Here is a 16055-nt window from a genome sequence, read left to right on the forward strand (position 1 = left end):
GTCCGATGGGACCCCCCACCCGCTGGAAGGCAATCACGTAGATGTACGTGATTATGCCTGCCTGTGCCATTGTGCTGACGTACAATGGCAATACGGCGGTCCTCAAGTGGTTAAAGGGCTACCGGTCTACTTCGAGCAAGAGTCCTAAAAAAAAAAAAAAAAAAAAAATATCTAGAAATGAAAGTTTCTTTTGAGAACGTCTTTTCAAAGAAAACTGATAAAGGCCGCCACCTGAGTCTTCAGGGTACTGGCTGCTAGCCCCTTCTCCATTCTTTCATGGAGAAACTCCAGGACGGACACCGTGCTCTTGACTTTGAGGTCTCTGGACCTACACCAGGAGTTGAATTTCTTTCAGACTTTCATGTAAATTGCCTGTGTGACTGCTTTCCTGCTGGATAGCAGGGTTTTTACCACCTTATCCGAGAGCCCTTTTGCTTTTAAGAGGTCCTCTTCAGAAACCAGGCGGTTAGCTGCAGAAGTTCCACCTCTGGATGGTTTACTGCCCCTTGGGATAATAGGTCTTTCCTGAGCGGTAAACTCCATGGAGGTTTCCAGGCTAGATTCCGAAGCTCTGCGAACCAAGGTCTTTTTGGCCAAAAAGGAGTGACTAGGATTTATTTTTTATATTTTTATTTATTTCAGTTACTTATATAGCGCCATCAATTTACGCAGCGCTTTACTCACATTCATACATACTAGGGACAATTTAGAAATCCTATTAACCTACCAGTATGTCTTTGGAGTGTGGGAGGAAACTGGAGTACCCGGAGGAAACCCACGCAGGCACAGGGAGAACATGCAAACTCCAAGCAGGTAGTGTCGTGGATTAAGTCAGTCTTTTCCTCTCTGAATTTGCTCAGAACCAGTGGAATTAGGGAGAAGGGGGGGGGGGGAGTGTTTCAGACTCCACTCCGCCTCTATCAATTTCCGCCTGCTTAGGAGATCTGCAAATAAGTTCTGAGAACCTCTCAGATGCACTGCCGATAGTGAGGCCGTATTCTGCTCTGCCCAGGCTAACAAAAGATTGGCTAACTCCATCAAGCCTCTGCTCCTGGTTCCCCCCTACTTCATTATATAGGTTACTGCAGTTGTGTTGTCTGACAGAACCTGGACATGGTGACCCCTCAATATCTGCTAAAAGGCCAACAAACCCAGAAAGATCGCCTTCAGCTCCCTCCAGTGGGACGATCTTCGGGCTTGCCACTTGGCCCAGACCCCCTGAGACGTTTGACCGTCCAGGTAGGCCCCCCAGCCCCTTGCATCTGTCAGCCGCTTGTCCATGGGAAAGGTCTACGCCAGACCCCTTGAGAGGTTTGCTTGGTCTCTCCACCACAAGTGAGCCCTTTTTCTCCTTGTAGAGATCCTTATCTGCTTCTCCAGAGGATCCTGATCGGACCAGTTTGACAGGATATCCCTCTGAAGAGGTCTTGAATGTAACCTGGCCCATTGAATAACCGGGATTGCTGCCGTAAGCAGACCCAGAACTGCCATAGCCGACCTGACCGAGACTGTCTGGTTGCTTTGTACCCGCTTTACAGCTAGCGGCATCTTTTCCTGCTTTTCCAGCGGCAGGAACACCTTCTGGAGAACTAAATCTATCGAATAACCCAGAAACCTCATCTCCTGTGAGGGGACCAGATTTGACTTTTCCAGGTTCAGAAGCCACCCCAGGCTTTTGAGGTGAGCCTGGGACGTCTGGAGATTGACTAGGACCTGCTCCCTGGAGTCCACGAAAAACAAAAGGTCGTCCAAATAAAGGACGACTGAAATCCCCTTTAGCTTCAGGGGCTCCAGAGCCTCTGCCATAATTTTTGTAAAGACTCTGGGGGAGGACGAGAGTCCGAATGGCAGAGCCCTGAATTGGAGGTGCCATACCGAACTCCCTAGATCCACTGCCAGGCGCAAAAACTGCTGAGATGCCTGGTGAATGGGTATATGGAGATAGGCATCCCTTAGATCCAGGGATGCCATGAAACAATCCGGGGTCAACAATTTTGTGATGGAAAAAATTTGTATCCATCCTGAATTGTTTGTACCGTATTGACCTGTTCAGAACTTTTAAGTTCAGGATCAGACGGTATTTCCCTGAGGGTTCCTCACCAAAAAAATATGGGAGTAGAATCCCCTGCCTTGCTGACTTACTGGGACTTGGATCAAGACCTTTTGCTGCATCAGCTCCTGCAACAGGACCGTCATTGCAGAGGCCTTCTCCTGTTCCCTCGGTAAGGCCGTCACATAGAACCTGCTCGGGGGTGGTTCTGAAAACTCCAGTCTGTACCCCTGAGCAATGACGCTTTTCACAAACAAACTTGGGGACACTGCGTCCCACTGTTCGAGAAAAGCTGACAGTCTCCCCCCTACTGGGGAGAGATTGTCACTTGCTTTTAGAGGCCTGCTCTGGGGGAGATCTAAAAGAGAACTCGCCCCTACCTCTACGTGAACCCCACCGGCTCTTACGGACCTGGTCTCTCTTATGGGACTGTTGAAGAGCATGAAAAAATTTTCTTGACAGTTTGCTTTTTCTTGGTTGGAAAGGCCTTTTTCTTGTCAGCCGTCCTGTCCAGCACTGACTAAGTCGGGACCGAAGAGAAAATCACCTGAAAAGGGCAGACTACAATGCTTGACCTTAGAGGCTGTGTCCCGTGCCCACGTTTTCAGCCAGAATGCCCTTCTGGCTGAATTCACAAGAGCCGAAGACCTGGTGGCTAGCTTGACCAACTCTGCTGATGCATCCGCCATATATTTGACCGCATTCAAAATCAGTGGGAAAGACTCCAAGAGATCCTTGCGGGGCGTCCCCGCCTCTACATGGCTTTTCAGTTTCTCCACCCAGCATTCCAGGTTCCTGGCCACCACTGTAGCAGCCATGGCTGGCTTCAGACTGACCGACGATGCATCCCAAGCTTTTTTGAGGATGGAGTCAGCTTTCTTGTCCATTGGGTCTTTTAGGATTCCCATATCCTCAAAAGCTAGGTCCGTTCGTCTAGATACTTGTGAAAAAGCTGCATCGACTCGAGGCTTCTTGTTCCATACCTCTGAGTCCTTGTCCTCAAAAGGAAACCTTTGAGGGCTTTGGAGAAAAAAAAAAAAAAAAGGGCTCTTTCTGGGTCTTTCCACTCTTTTTTTAACTGTATCCGAGAGGACCCCGTGGACTGGAAAAACTCTACGTTTTGCTTCGTCCATCCCCTGATACATTTTGTCGTAAATCGGCAGCTGTACTTTTTCCTCCTGAATTTCTAGAGTCGCGTAGATTGCCCTTAATATATCATCTACCTCCTCTAGTGATAGCTTGTACCGAGAGTGCCTACTATTTTCTTCCTCTTCCTCCGAGTCCCTGAGGGAGACAGAAATACTACCCCCTTCATCGCCAGAGTCCTCTGTCTCAACTGGTCTGGACAACGATGCACTGGGACTAGGCGGTAGGTTCTGAGGCTCGGCCTGCCCAGATGAGTTTTGTATCAAGATGGACCTGACCGAACTCAATGAGTTTGTCAGCTCTTTAACCGAGGAAAATAACTCCTTATACTACTGGGATGTTTCCTCTTCCACCAACTCCTTGATACAAACTCTGCACATTGCCTTCTGCCATGAGTCTCTAAGGGGGTTCTTGCAAGAAGGACATTTCCTATGGCTTGGTTTAGACTTTCTTAGCGACTTTTCCTGAAATGACATACAGTTAAAACTCACTAGGTGATTACCTGTAAGCCTACTACAACCAAGCCAGTGCAGAGACCCACCACCAACAGGCCACAAGTGAGACCCCTGTACCATGCTGCAGGGTCCAAGAGATGTCACCTCTGACCCTGCAGCGACAGGCCCCCGGACAGGGGGGAACAAACAAAAACACCACAAAGATAGCCCATAAATGTAGCCAGAAGGTGCAGCTGCACCTCACCTACCTGGGCTGGACTGGTGCTAGAGGCGCCTGCCTCCGCCATCTTGCCCTCATCCATTCCGCCGAGTAGGACAGATTTTTTTTATTCAATTCCGCCATTCTTTTGAATTTTCCCAGCCCCGTGTCATCAGAGCTGGCCGGAAGCGGAAGCACACGATCACTGGAGCTGCCCCCTGGTCCCTGCATTCCAGGCGCTTGAACCACGGCGCCACGCCCCCTCAGAGCGCCCTGCGTCACTGGAAACTACGCTATCGCCGGCTGGGACCTGGACCCGAAAACGGAGCATATCATTGACCTGCAGCGACCTCCGCCAGCAGCAGAGCCCTCCCTGCGCTATCCAGCGGCCTCCAGGCTCACAACGCCAGCGCTCTGAGGGTCCTTGCTCCCATGTGATGGTGGGACCAGGAGCCCCCTCACCCCTGGAGAAGCTGCTGGGGGCCATTAAACAATCCACTGCATGGTAAGCCTGCTCTTCCCCGGAGAGAGTGTAGCTTTCCCCTGGTTCCAGGCACATGCTTCCCCCATGGAGGAAAACACAAAAACTGAAGCCATGGGGGAAGAGGAGGCGTTTTTTTTTTTTTTTAGTTTCAAAAAGCAGCTTTATTAAGCATGGTACAAAGGATATTGACAACATAATGTAGCGCAACAGGCGCTACCAACACTAACAGGTGCATTTCACATACAAGTGCTTGAAATATACAGCTAACTGCAAAGGGAAACCCACAGCCCACAACACATTGGAGAGGTTTTAACAAAAAATACACGGTGAAGGAGAGAGAGGTAGACCCCGTAGAAAATCCATAGACATACCTAAGTGAAATCAGCTAGCTCTCAGCACTACAGGTGGAGGAGTCCTCCAACCACCTGTCCCAGATTTTAATTGTATTTGTGGGGACAGCCCCTGTGAGTGTACAACAATTTCTTGTGGGGAAGGGTGACATTGATCGCTCTGATCCACTGCTGTGTAGTGGGGGGGGCGTCCTCTCAACCATGTTTTGGCGATCTGTAACCTAGCCTGAAACAGAGTCTCTTGCAGAAAAATATTGAGATACTTTTCGCCTTCCGACAGCGAGAGAAGCCCCAAGATACATTGCTTAGGGCATAGGGACACCGGGGAGCCCATACGGTCGTGGAGGAACTGGACCACCTGTGCCCAGAACCTTTGTATAACCGGGCATGCCCAGAGTAAATGGTAGAAGGAGGCATCCGAGGAGGCACAGCGGGGGTCATGTTCAGGTCTGTATTTGGCTATGCGGTGGGGTGTAAGATAAGACCTGTGAAGGATATAAAGGTGGGTGAGGCGGTCCGAGAGTTTAGGTGACATTAGTTTGTAGTTCGCCAGAGCTTCGTCCCAATCCTCATCCGACACCGCTCCCAAATCACCCTCCCACCGAGAACGGACCTGAGAGGCCACTGCCGAAGCCGTGGGAACCAGGAGGTGGGCATATAGCCGTGAGATCAGCTGTGCAGGCTCGGGACCCATCACTAGGTCAACCAGAGCTGGGGGCCCAATTCTTGGGATTTGGTTGGCAAACTGGGTGTGGAGCGTGTGCCAGAGTTGGAGATAACGGAATAGCATGTAGTTAGGCAGGGCGAATTCGTCCTTGAGGTCCTGGAACAGTCTAACCATTCCATTGGAGACCACCTGCGAGAGGTAGATGACCCCCCTGCTTGCCCACAGCCCGGAATCTGGGATGAGGGCAAGATCTGGCATATCAGAATTATTCCATAGAGGCGTGTGAGAGTGGGGGGATGGTGTTTGTCCTATCCGTGTTGCTAAGTGCCAAATTTTACAGTGGTGAGAAAGCATAAGGTGCCTGTCCCTAGGAGCGGATGGGAGGGGGAGGGTGCTAAACAATAACTGGAAAGGGTGGGTCAGCGGGGTAGGGACCTGGGAGCATACCAGGGTAGTGTAGCGGGCTCTATCCGTGTGGTGAAAATGGAAAAAGTGGGAGAGTTGCGACGCGATGTAGTAGAGAAAAAGATCTGGCAGGGCGGTCCCTCCAGCATCCGAGGGGCATTTGAGAACCCGCCGCGGCAATTTATGTCGGGACGACCCCCAAACGAACGTATTGAGGATAGATTCCAGGGCTTTAAACGTGCGAAGGGGAAGACGTACGGGTGCCTGCCAAAAAACATATAGAAGCTTGGGGAGGAGGATCATCTTAACCAAATTTATTCGGCCCATCACCCCAAGGGGGAGGCGGGACCAAGAGCAGGTGTTTTTAAAGTGGGCATGTGTTTCCTGAGAAGGTGGAACTACACTCTCTCCGGGGTTGTCCTGAAAGGCGATTTGCGAAAATGCTCCTACAAGCGTTAAGGGCTTGTTTACACTTGCTTCAAACACGCTTTGTTAAAGCCTTCCGAATGCCAGTCAAAGCTTGTCACTAAATAAAATGGTTAGCTTACAGTCCTGTTCACACCTGCTTTTTCAAGCAAGCTTTGCCATAGACTTCTATGGAGGCTTTGAAGACGCTTTGAAGCACCACGGAAGCTAACGGGGGTATCATTCTTTAACAAAGGCCTGTCCGAAGCCTTATTGAAGCCCAAGCAAGTGTAAATGAGACCTCAATCTTTTATTTCCTCTGCCTCAACTCCCCTCCATGTTAGACTACTTTCACACTGCTCTGTATATACACACACACACACACACACATACACACACGTTTTTGCCACATTTTTCCACGTTGCATTATATTTAATGCAAGCATTATGTATTTTTGCCTTGCTTGCGTTTTCCCTATATCACTTCCCACTATTCTACTGCAATTTTCATGGGACTTTTAGAAGTTATCAATCCTGGGATCACAGAATTACATCACAAGGGAAATCACATTATATTCCAAATTCAGTGCAATTTCAGCCCCATTGACTTTTATGTTATCTCACAGAAGTCACATCAGCATAGAACCACGTCCCTGCTCTGTGATGAGCAATCGCGGGTGCCCGGCAGACATCACAGCTGCCAGGCACGTGCATTGTGTCCCCAGTGATGCGGCCAGCGCACTCTCTCCAGAATTCCAGGAAACCAAGGACATCATATGATCTGTCCGATTTTCAGACAGAACTGTAATGTAGTATGTGCTGGCTATACAAAAACCAGGTTGTAAAAAAAAAAAAAAAAAAAAAATACAAAAAAAAAGTGTTTAAGAACATTAGTTTGATTTTCTAATCATTAGTGGGATCAAATCGACATTCTTTTTCGACCACAGTAATGGGAGAAGAATAGCCGCTTCAGCCCCGGAATATTTGCCCCCTTCCAGAGCACTTTTTGCGATTCGGCACTGCGTCGCTTTAACTGACAATTACGATGTCGTGCAACGCAACGTGGGGGAAAAAAAAAGGACATCAATTATGTTTGGGTGCAACACCCAAACATAATTGATGTCCTTTTTTTCCCCCACAAATAGAGTTTTCTTTTGGTGGGATTTAATCACATCTGCAGTTTATTTTTTTGGGCTATAAAAATAAATAAATAAAATCGCAATAAGCGTATATATTTGTTTGCACAAAAATGATAGAGCATAGTTTTATGGCATTTATATGAATTTTTTTTTTTTTAAATTAGTAATGGCGACGATCTGCGATTTTTATCAGGACTGCCACATTATGGCCGACATGAACAATTTTTACACATTTTTGGGACCGTTGGCATTTTTACAGCGATCAGTGCTATAAAAATGCATTGATTACTGTAAAAATGTCAGGGGTTAACCACTAGGGGGCAATCAAGGGTTTAATGTGTTCCCTATTGCGTGTTCTAACTGAAGGGGGGGTGGGGGGGACTGTGTAGGAAAAGAGATAGATCGTCTGCTCATACAGAGTATGAACAGCGATCTGCCACTTCTCCCCTCAGAGAACCGGAAACCGTGTGTCCCGAGCAATCGCACTCACATTGGCTCTGTGGGCGAGCAGGGAGCACAACTGCGGCAGATGGTCGGCAAGTGGATAGAAAACGTCTTGGTCAAAGGCAATTTCAGACAGACAGAGTAAGTGGTTTTCGTTCAGAAATTACATTCATTTTAAATATTGAACGTTAAGCAATGGGTTTGTCCCGATACTGATACGGAGCATTTGCGCGAGTACTTGTACTCACCAAATGCTAACAATGCCAGATCCGATACCTGGAAGAGCTGAATAAAGTGGCCCGGCGCAACCGAAGTCAGAAGCTAGGAACAGCGGAAGTGACGCTCTGTGTCAACGTCAGGGGTTGGACATCCTGACGCCCATCTTGGTACACCCTGCACAGTGCCAGCCCCACCCACCTGTGAATGCCACCTATCAGTGCCACCTAATCTGTACTGTGCTTTGAAAACTGTCACATAACATTTAAAAATGTATCGGTATCAGCGAGTACTTGGGGGGGAAAGTACCGGTACTCTTAAAAAAGTGGTATTGGGACAACCCTATTAAGCAAGTGAAAATATTCAAACGACATTCTTTCATTCATTGAATGTACAAACATTTTTCATATGAATATTCTTGTCAGAAAATTGGTGTGTATGGCCAGCATAAGGCTCAGTTTACACTTATGCAGTGCTTTTTGCAGCGATTTACATTTTTTGTGCTTTTTTTTTTTTTAAGTTGAATTAAAAAAACAAAAAAAACGCAAATTGCTGCAAAAAGAGCAGATAATCGCTACTATAAGGGGTTAATTTATACTGTGAAGCAGTGAAAGTAATATATGCATATATTGTTATAATAATAAAAATAAACCCAGAAGTAGGATATATGGGCACTAGAAGTCAGACGTGAAGCTATATGAAGGGTGGAAGGGAGATCTAAATCTTTTATATTAAAAGTAGTACTACAGTAGTACAGAGTCTTTCCCCTCTTCCTGCCCAAGCCAATTTTCAGCTGTCACTGTTTAAATGAAAATTGTGCATTTATACAACGTTGTACCCAAACAACATTTTTTATCATTTGGTTCCCACAAATAGAGCTTTCTCTATTTGTGGGAACAAAAAAGGTTTTTCTTTGTTTCCGTTTTAAAATTTAGTAAATAAGTAAATTTTCTCCTTCACTGATGGGCATCACTGCTATGGAGGCACTGGCAGGTATTGCTGATGGGCACTGATTGGCATAAGTGGGCACATATTGGCATGCCTGGTGACCATCTTTCAGGGGGGTTTGTGGTTTTATGGGGGCTGCACTGATAATCAGCGCAGGCCCCCCTCTGTCAGAAGAGCAGCCGATCGGCTCTCCTCTACTCGCATCTGTCAGACGCGAGTGAGGAATAGTCAATACATGGCTCTTCCTGTTTACATAGTGATCAGCTGCGATTGGACACAGCTGATCACTATGTAAAGAGTCTCAGAGATGCGCATGCAGAAATGCATCCAGAATGGATCTGGAGTGTGTTTTTTGCGGTGTGAATAAGCCCTACCAGAACAAGAACAGAATCGCATGAAAGCAGCCTTAGCCTGTGTGTCCATGCACACTAGGGGAGTTTAGAGGCAAAGAAGAAGAAGAAAAAAAAACCTTTAGAATCGCAGGGTTTTTTTTTTTTTTTGAGAGGAGCTTTTGACATGAACAGAACGGTCCTTTATTAAGATATAGGCATGGTACAGTTTATGAAGTACAACATGGAAATAGCTAAAAGGTACATGGAAGTTGTCTTACAGCAGTTGAGTCAGTCAACAGATCAGTGGAGTGCAGTTATAAGACAAAACCGAGTACCCCATGGGAGATAAAAGTTGGGATTAACACGAGATCTTGGCTTCCAGCCTGTCAAGAAGAGATGTCTTGGGGTAACTACCCCACCCATCTATACGGTCCAGGGATGCCAAATTCTCTCATATTTCTCTTAGGGCAGTTTCTGTTTACATATGTCAGTTTGTACATAGGAAGAGCCGAGTTAATAGATTCCCCCCCCCCCCCCAGGAACCTACGGTGGGAAGGGAAATCAAGATTTCCATCTTAGTATGATCTCTCTCCTAGCATAGTATAATAGAAAGGATATAAGTAGTTTGGTGTATCTAGACCTTTGGTCATAATCATGAATACTTAGGAGCAGCGGCTCAGGGGTAGTCCGGAGGGCCAGCTGGAGGTGGAAGTTTATGAACTCAACCACCTCCGTCCAGAACCAAGCCACTCTAGGGCAGCTCCAGAGTATGTATGTGCCAACATTACTACGACAGGGTAGATATTATGCAACCTCTGGGGCGTAAAGTATACCCTATGTAAAAATTTGACCTGAAACAAACAGTCTATCAGTAGAGGAAATCAACAACTGGGCACTTTCCCCAAGGCAGTCACCCAATCCTTCCTGTCCAGGTCTGGTATGTCGGCCTTCCATCTCTCCCAAAGACGTTCCATTTTGGGAGAGTTGACCCCCAGCAAGTCAAAGTACAGGGTAGATAAAGGTTTGGATAAACGTTTTTGGGCCAGCCTCTCTTCTATAGGGTCCATAGCTAGTTTCAGGATATTGGGGAACTGGGCTCTCATAGCATGGCATGGCGCAGCCGAATGTCATCCTCCCAGGTAGATGGAATTGGGTTCCAAGTTCTGTCAATGAGAGCAGTCTGTCAGAACATCTCCCATATATGGCCCAGGGCTGGGGGTTAGGGATGGAGCAAAGATGTGGGAGATTAAGATTATCCCACGACAGGGTGGAGGGAGATCACCTGTTGGGGCAGGTAAATCTTGTCCTAGCGATAGTCCAAACCCCCGAGCGTAGTCCTAGTGGTATAAAGTAGAACAGTATAGGCTCGGGGTCCCAGATAAATCAAATTCCCTAGTTCCTGGAGAGATCCCAGACTAGCTGCCTTGAGACAGACCGCAGCATTTGCCCGCAAGTGTAAAAACCAGCAGCGGACAGTAACTAGCATGGCGGCCCAGAAGTATACTTGTAAGTCAGGTAGCACCAGGCATCTACAGCGCACTGGGAGGGTCATGGTAGATCTAGCCATCCTAGGAAGCTCCAGAGCAAATGGGACGGAGATAGTGGACAGCCCCGTCTGGTACCCCTCTGCAGTGGAAAGGACTTGGACAACCCATCATTGGTGCGGATTCTAGCTCTGGGTGAGCCGTACAACATTTTAAACCAGTGGAGGAAATGAGGGCCGAAGCCGAACCTGTCCAACACCTCCCATAGGAATCCCCACTGTACCGAATCGAAATCCTTCTCGGCTTTGAGAGAGGCTATGACTCTACTCCCATTGTTAGTATGAGGGGCGGAGAGGTTCAGAAAGATACAGCAGAGGTTGATGTCGGTGACTTTGCCTGGCATGAAGCCAGTTCGATCAACATGAATTATATCTTCCAGGACTTCGGATAACCGGTTTGCCAATACCTTTGACAAGATTTTCACATCTACATTAAGAAGGAATATTGGTCAGTATGAGGAGCAATCCTCAGGGTTCCTACCCGGCTTCAGCACCAATACCGCCACCGCCTCTGACATGGAGTCTGGCAGCTCCCCCAAAAGGAAGAATTTTTTAAACAGAGAAGTAGGCCTTGGGGCAAGTAGGTCCAAATGTTACGTAGAACTCCACAGGTAGTCCATCAACATCTGTGTTTTTCCTGGCTTAAGTTGGGTTATGGCCTTCTGCACTTCTGGTGTTATTTCCTGGTCTAGGTCGGCACAAGTCTTGTCGTCAATCCTAGGGAACCTATCTCTGTCAAAATATAAATTTAAGTCAGAGGTGGTATAGGAGACATGCGAGGAGTAAAGCTGTCTGTAGCAAAAGAGGAAGCAGTTGTAAATCTCAGTGGGTGTGCGCAGTACAGCTCCACTGTGATCTCTTACTCTAATGGTGGTCACTGCACACTGTCCCTTCGCTAGCCAAGCCAACAACCTACCATTCAGTTTTCTAAATTTGAATATTCTTTGAGCAAGGTGTAGCCAGGATTTATGGGTCATGTCTATCCTTAACTGCTGTAGTGCAAACTGCCAAGCCCCATATGCAGTGGGATTTGGGTTTGCCACATAGGCGGCCTCTTTCTGGCTTCCCTCTCCAGCTCATCCAGGGATTGTGTGGATGCTTTGTGAGAAATATAGGCCCCCGGGCCCAGGCTTTAAAGGTATCCCAAGTAGTCACAGGGGTAGCATAGTCTACATTAGCAAGCAAATAGTGGCACATACTATCCTGACAGATGCCACATCCGCGCTCCCCCAAGGCCAACCCAATCCGGACTGGAGCATGATCCGAGACCCCCCTTGGGAGCATACTGGCCTCACAGATCCTGCGCAGCATGGAGTGGGAGGCGAGGGCCAAGTCGATGGGCAAGAACGTCCGGATAAAAAACACCCCCCACACGCACACTAAAGCCTTGTACACACGATCGGATTTTGTCCAGAAATTGTGTGATGACAGACTGCCTAAAATCCAACTGTTAGTACGCTCCTTCAGGCAAGTGTTGGCCAACTTTCCACCAACAAAATGTTGGATGACAGGCTAGTAAATTTTTGGACAACGGTCTGTTGTCAGATTTCTTTTATCGTCTGTACACAAGTCCATCACACAAAAGTCCAAAGTACAAACACGCATGCTCAGAATCAATGCTCACCAACCATGATATTAACAGAAGGTGCCCAAAACGTTCATGTTTCTTGGCCAATTGTGTAGTTTATATGCAAGACAAGATCCTGGCACACTCCCTTTGGACAAAAGTCTGACGCTTTGTCTTCGGAAAATCGGATCTTGTGTGTGTGCAAGGCTTAAAGATCCCATACACCATATTCGATTTTTGTCTTCAGATTTACCAAAATCATATAATGCAAGGACCTGCATGATTGCATACAAACCGAAACTCTTAAACCCCATACACACTATAAGATTGTCTGCTGATTTTTTTCCTTCGGATTTACCAAAACCATATAATGTGAGGTGAAACCTTAAGGGTTTCTATGTGTATGCAATCAGGCAGGACCTGCACTACATGGTTTTGGTAAATCTGAAGGAAAAAATAAAAATAAAAAATCAGCAGAAAATATGATAGTGTGTATGGGGCTTTAAGGTTTGACCTCATATTACATGGTTATGGTAAATCTGAATGACAAAAATCTACAGAACATAAGGCTCCATTCACACCTAGGCGTTTCAGATCACAGGACGTGCTTGCAATCTCGTTACTTTCAATGGAACCTCAATTGCGGCACAATTTAGCTGCTATTGTCACCTGACAAATCACACAAACAAAATCACGGGACACCCAAAAGAAGTTTCCAGAACGTTTTTTTTTTTTTGGGCGGCACGTGATGATGTGTCATGTGACAGTCGTGAAAAAAAATAAAAAAATGCACTGTGAGTGGGGTGCCATTAACCAGTTCCTGACCAGCGCACGCTGATGTACGTCAGCAGAATCGCAGGGGCAGGCATATTGGCGTACAGGTACGTACAGTCTTTAATGCCGCCCTGCCATTGCGAGCGTGCCGATCGGGACCCCGTGAGTCCGGTTGTGGGTCCCGCGGACTCGATCGCCGCGAGCATACCCGCGATCATCCCACGGGGCGGCTGAACGGAGAGATGCGGTTGTAAACAGCATCTCCCCGTTCTGCCTAGCAACAAGTGACGCTGATCTCTGCTCCATGTGATTGGAGCAGAGATCAGTGTTCACTAAATGAAAGCCCAACCCCCCCATAGTTAGTAACACACCCCTAGGAACACTTAACCCCTACACTGCCAGTGTCATTTACACAGGAATCACTGCATTTATATAGCATTGATCGCTGTATAAATGACAATGGTCCCAAAAATGTGTCAGAAATGTCAGATGTGTCCACCATAATGTCGCAGTCACAATAAAAAAAAAAAATAAAAAAAAAAAAAAATAAAAAAAAAAAAAAAAAAAAAACGCTGATCGTCTCCATTACTAGTAAAAAAAATAAAAAAAAATAAAAAAAAAATTATAGAAATGGCATAAAACTATCCCCTATTTTGTAAACGCTATAACTTTTGTGCAAACCAATCAATAATCGCTTATTGCGATTTTTTTTTACCAAAAATATGTAGAAGAATACGTATCGGCCTAAACTGAGGGAAAAAATGTTTTTTTTTTTATATATTTTTGGGGGATATTTATTATAACAAAAAGTAAAAAATAATGTGTTTTTTTCAAAATTGACTCTCTATTTTTGTTTATAGCGCAAAAAATAAAAACCGCAGAGGTGATCAAATGCCACCAAAAGAAAGCTCTATTTGTGGGAAGAAAAATAAATAAATATATAAAATAAAATAAAAAGACGTCAAATTTGTTTGGGAGCCACGTCGCATGACCACGCAATTGTCAGTTAAAGCGACGCAGTGCCGAATCGCAAAAAGTGGTCTGGTCTTTGGCCAGCAAAATGGTCCGGGGCTGACGTGGTTAAGAAGTAACGGCATTGCAAATGCATCCCGTATTTTGGAATCGCGACAATTTCACAAACACGCCATTTAGTTCAGCGTTTTTTTAAGTGTGCGTTGAAAAATTAGGAAAAAAATAAAAAAAGCTTGCAAAAGCAAATGCTGCTACAGTGTTGTGCAATAGGAGTATTTGTGTGCCCTTAGTGTGCATAGAGCCTATGTGGTTGCAGCTCCAGGAAAGCACTATCATGTATAGTCACCTGGGTGGTGTGCCCGGATCCCTGCTCTTATGGCTCCCCCATAGCCGACATACTGAGAACACACCGCCCTCACTGACACACACAGCCGACCCAACCACACCGCCATTGCACTGGTCCCAGGGTCACCTCTCACAGACTCACACAGCACCGGAAATCTCCACCTATAGGGAGAGAGGGGCGGGGCGAGCTCTCAGGAAATGACTCGGTCACTGACTCCCGCTACTCATCCCCATACAGCCCGCTGTCTATGTGTCTATGGGGCCATAAGCCTGTATAGGAGGACGCGTTAGCGGTGTGGACAGTGCGGCCTTCCGTAGTTGTGTGTTGTCACTTCCCTGGGGGGACACGTGGGGGGACACGTGGGGGGACTGAGTGACAGGACACAGCTGCTGGACTCTGCGGTAAGTAGTGTGTTCACCTTGTCCTCTGTACACCAGTCACATACTACACGCACAGTATACTGACAATGACACACAGTGCCCATCGCCTGCCAGTCCTGACTCTCTGCTCCCATTACTACAGGTTATATACACTTGCAGAAGAGCAATCCACAGTGCAGTGGTGTTCACATGGTGTTTGGCAGGCAGTATTATGTCACCTCCTTCAATGCCTGTTTTACCCCCCCCCCCCCCCTAAAAACCCTGTATTACACTCGTGTTTGTGGCACTGCCCTGTGAATGGGTTGGTATGTTCAGAACTCTGATCCTTTGCAACTTAAAGCGGAGCTCCAGCCCCCCCCCCCCCCCCAATTTTTTTTTTAAAAGTCAGCTACAAATACCTTAGCTGTTGGCTTTTAATATTAGGACACTTACCTGTCCTGGAATCCAGCGATGTTGGCACCCCAGCCGATGTTTCCATAGGATCTCTGCTGCCGCCATTGCCTGTAAGGGAAACCTGCCGGCGAAGCCTTGCAGCTTTACAACCAGTTCCCTACTTGGGCATGCGAGAAGCACACAGCACAGCACGGGGTCGGGGGCAAACTTCCAGGAGGCCTTGCCGCAGCCAGGTCTCCCGGAAGTGGGGACAGGTACCTGTCAAAACCAGGTACCCCCCCCCCCGAAAGGTACCAAATTTGGTACTGGAGGGGGGGGGGAGCAAATAAGCGGCGCTTCCCTTTTTTGGTGGAGCTCTGCTTTAAACTCTTCACTACTTGCCTACTAATCAATGGTCTATTGCCGTAGCCAGATCTTTCAGAAGTGGGGATGGGTAACTGTCAAAACCAGGTACCCACCCAAATCGAAAGGGGCCAAATTTGGTACCAGGGGAAGCAAATAAGTGGAGCTTCCCCCTTTTGGTGGAGCTCCTCTTTAAACTCTTCTACTTGCCTACTAATCAACAGTCGACCCCCCCCCCCCTGCGGCCTGGTCTCCCGGAAGTGGGGATGGGTACCTGTCAAAACCAGATACCCCCCCCCCCCCCCCAACCAACAGGTGCCAAATTTGGTACCAGAGGGTGGGAGGAAGCAAATAAGCCCTTTCAAACTATCAATGTTCCCCGCTGAGACCACCGCCTGTGGAAGAGAATTCCACATCCTTGCCGCTCTTACAGTAAAGAACCCTCTACGTAGTTTAAGGTTAAACCTCTTTTCTTCTAATTTTAGTGAATGTCCACAGG

At 47.2% G+C, this 16055-nt stretch overlaps 2 protein-coding genes across 3 annotated transcripts in view; one reads left to right on the forward strand and one right to left on the reverse strand.

The window, feature by feature from the left end:
* LOC143987984 (thiosulfate sulfurtransferase/rhodanese-like domain-containing protein 3) overlaps positions 1–14614 on the reverse strand; it is a 30145-nt gene extending 15531 nt beyond the window's left edge. Inside the window, exon 1 of the mRNA XM_077487201.1 lies at positions 14442–14614. Within this exon, the coding sequence (XP_077343327.1) occupies positions 14442–14547 (106 nt within the window). The 5' untranslated portion in view covers positions 14548–14614. The remainder of the gene's footprint in view (positions 1–14441) is intronic.
* A 75-nt stretch (positions 14615–14689) lies between these two features.
* USP45 (ubiquitin specific peptidase 45) overlaps positions 14690–16055 on the forward strand; it is a 286672-nt gene continuing 285306 nt past the window's right edge. The window contains exon 1 of one of the 2 annotated variants that reach the window (XR_013276728.1): positions 14690–14842. The gene's annotated coding sequence lies outside the window, so the exon portion shown is untranslated. The remainder of the gene's footprint in view (positions 14843–16055) is intronic. The other variant, XM_077487200.1, reaches the window with a different exon arrangement.

This window comes from Lithobates pipiens, unplaced genomic scaffold (assembly GCF_037356315.1).
Source record: "Lithobates pipiens isolate NorthernLeopardFrog02 unplaced genomic scaffold, aLitPip1_a1.2 Scaffold_18, whole genome shotgun sequence".
Taxonomy (NCBI): Eukaryota; Metazoa; Chordata; class Amphibia; order Anura; family Ranidae; genus Lithobates; species Lithobates pipiens.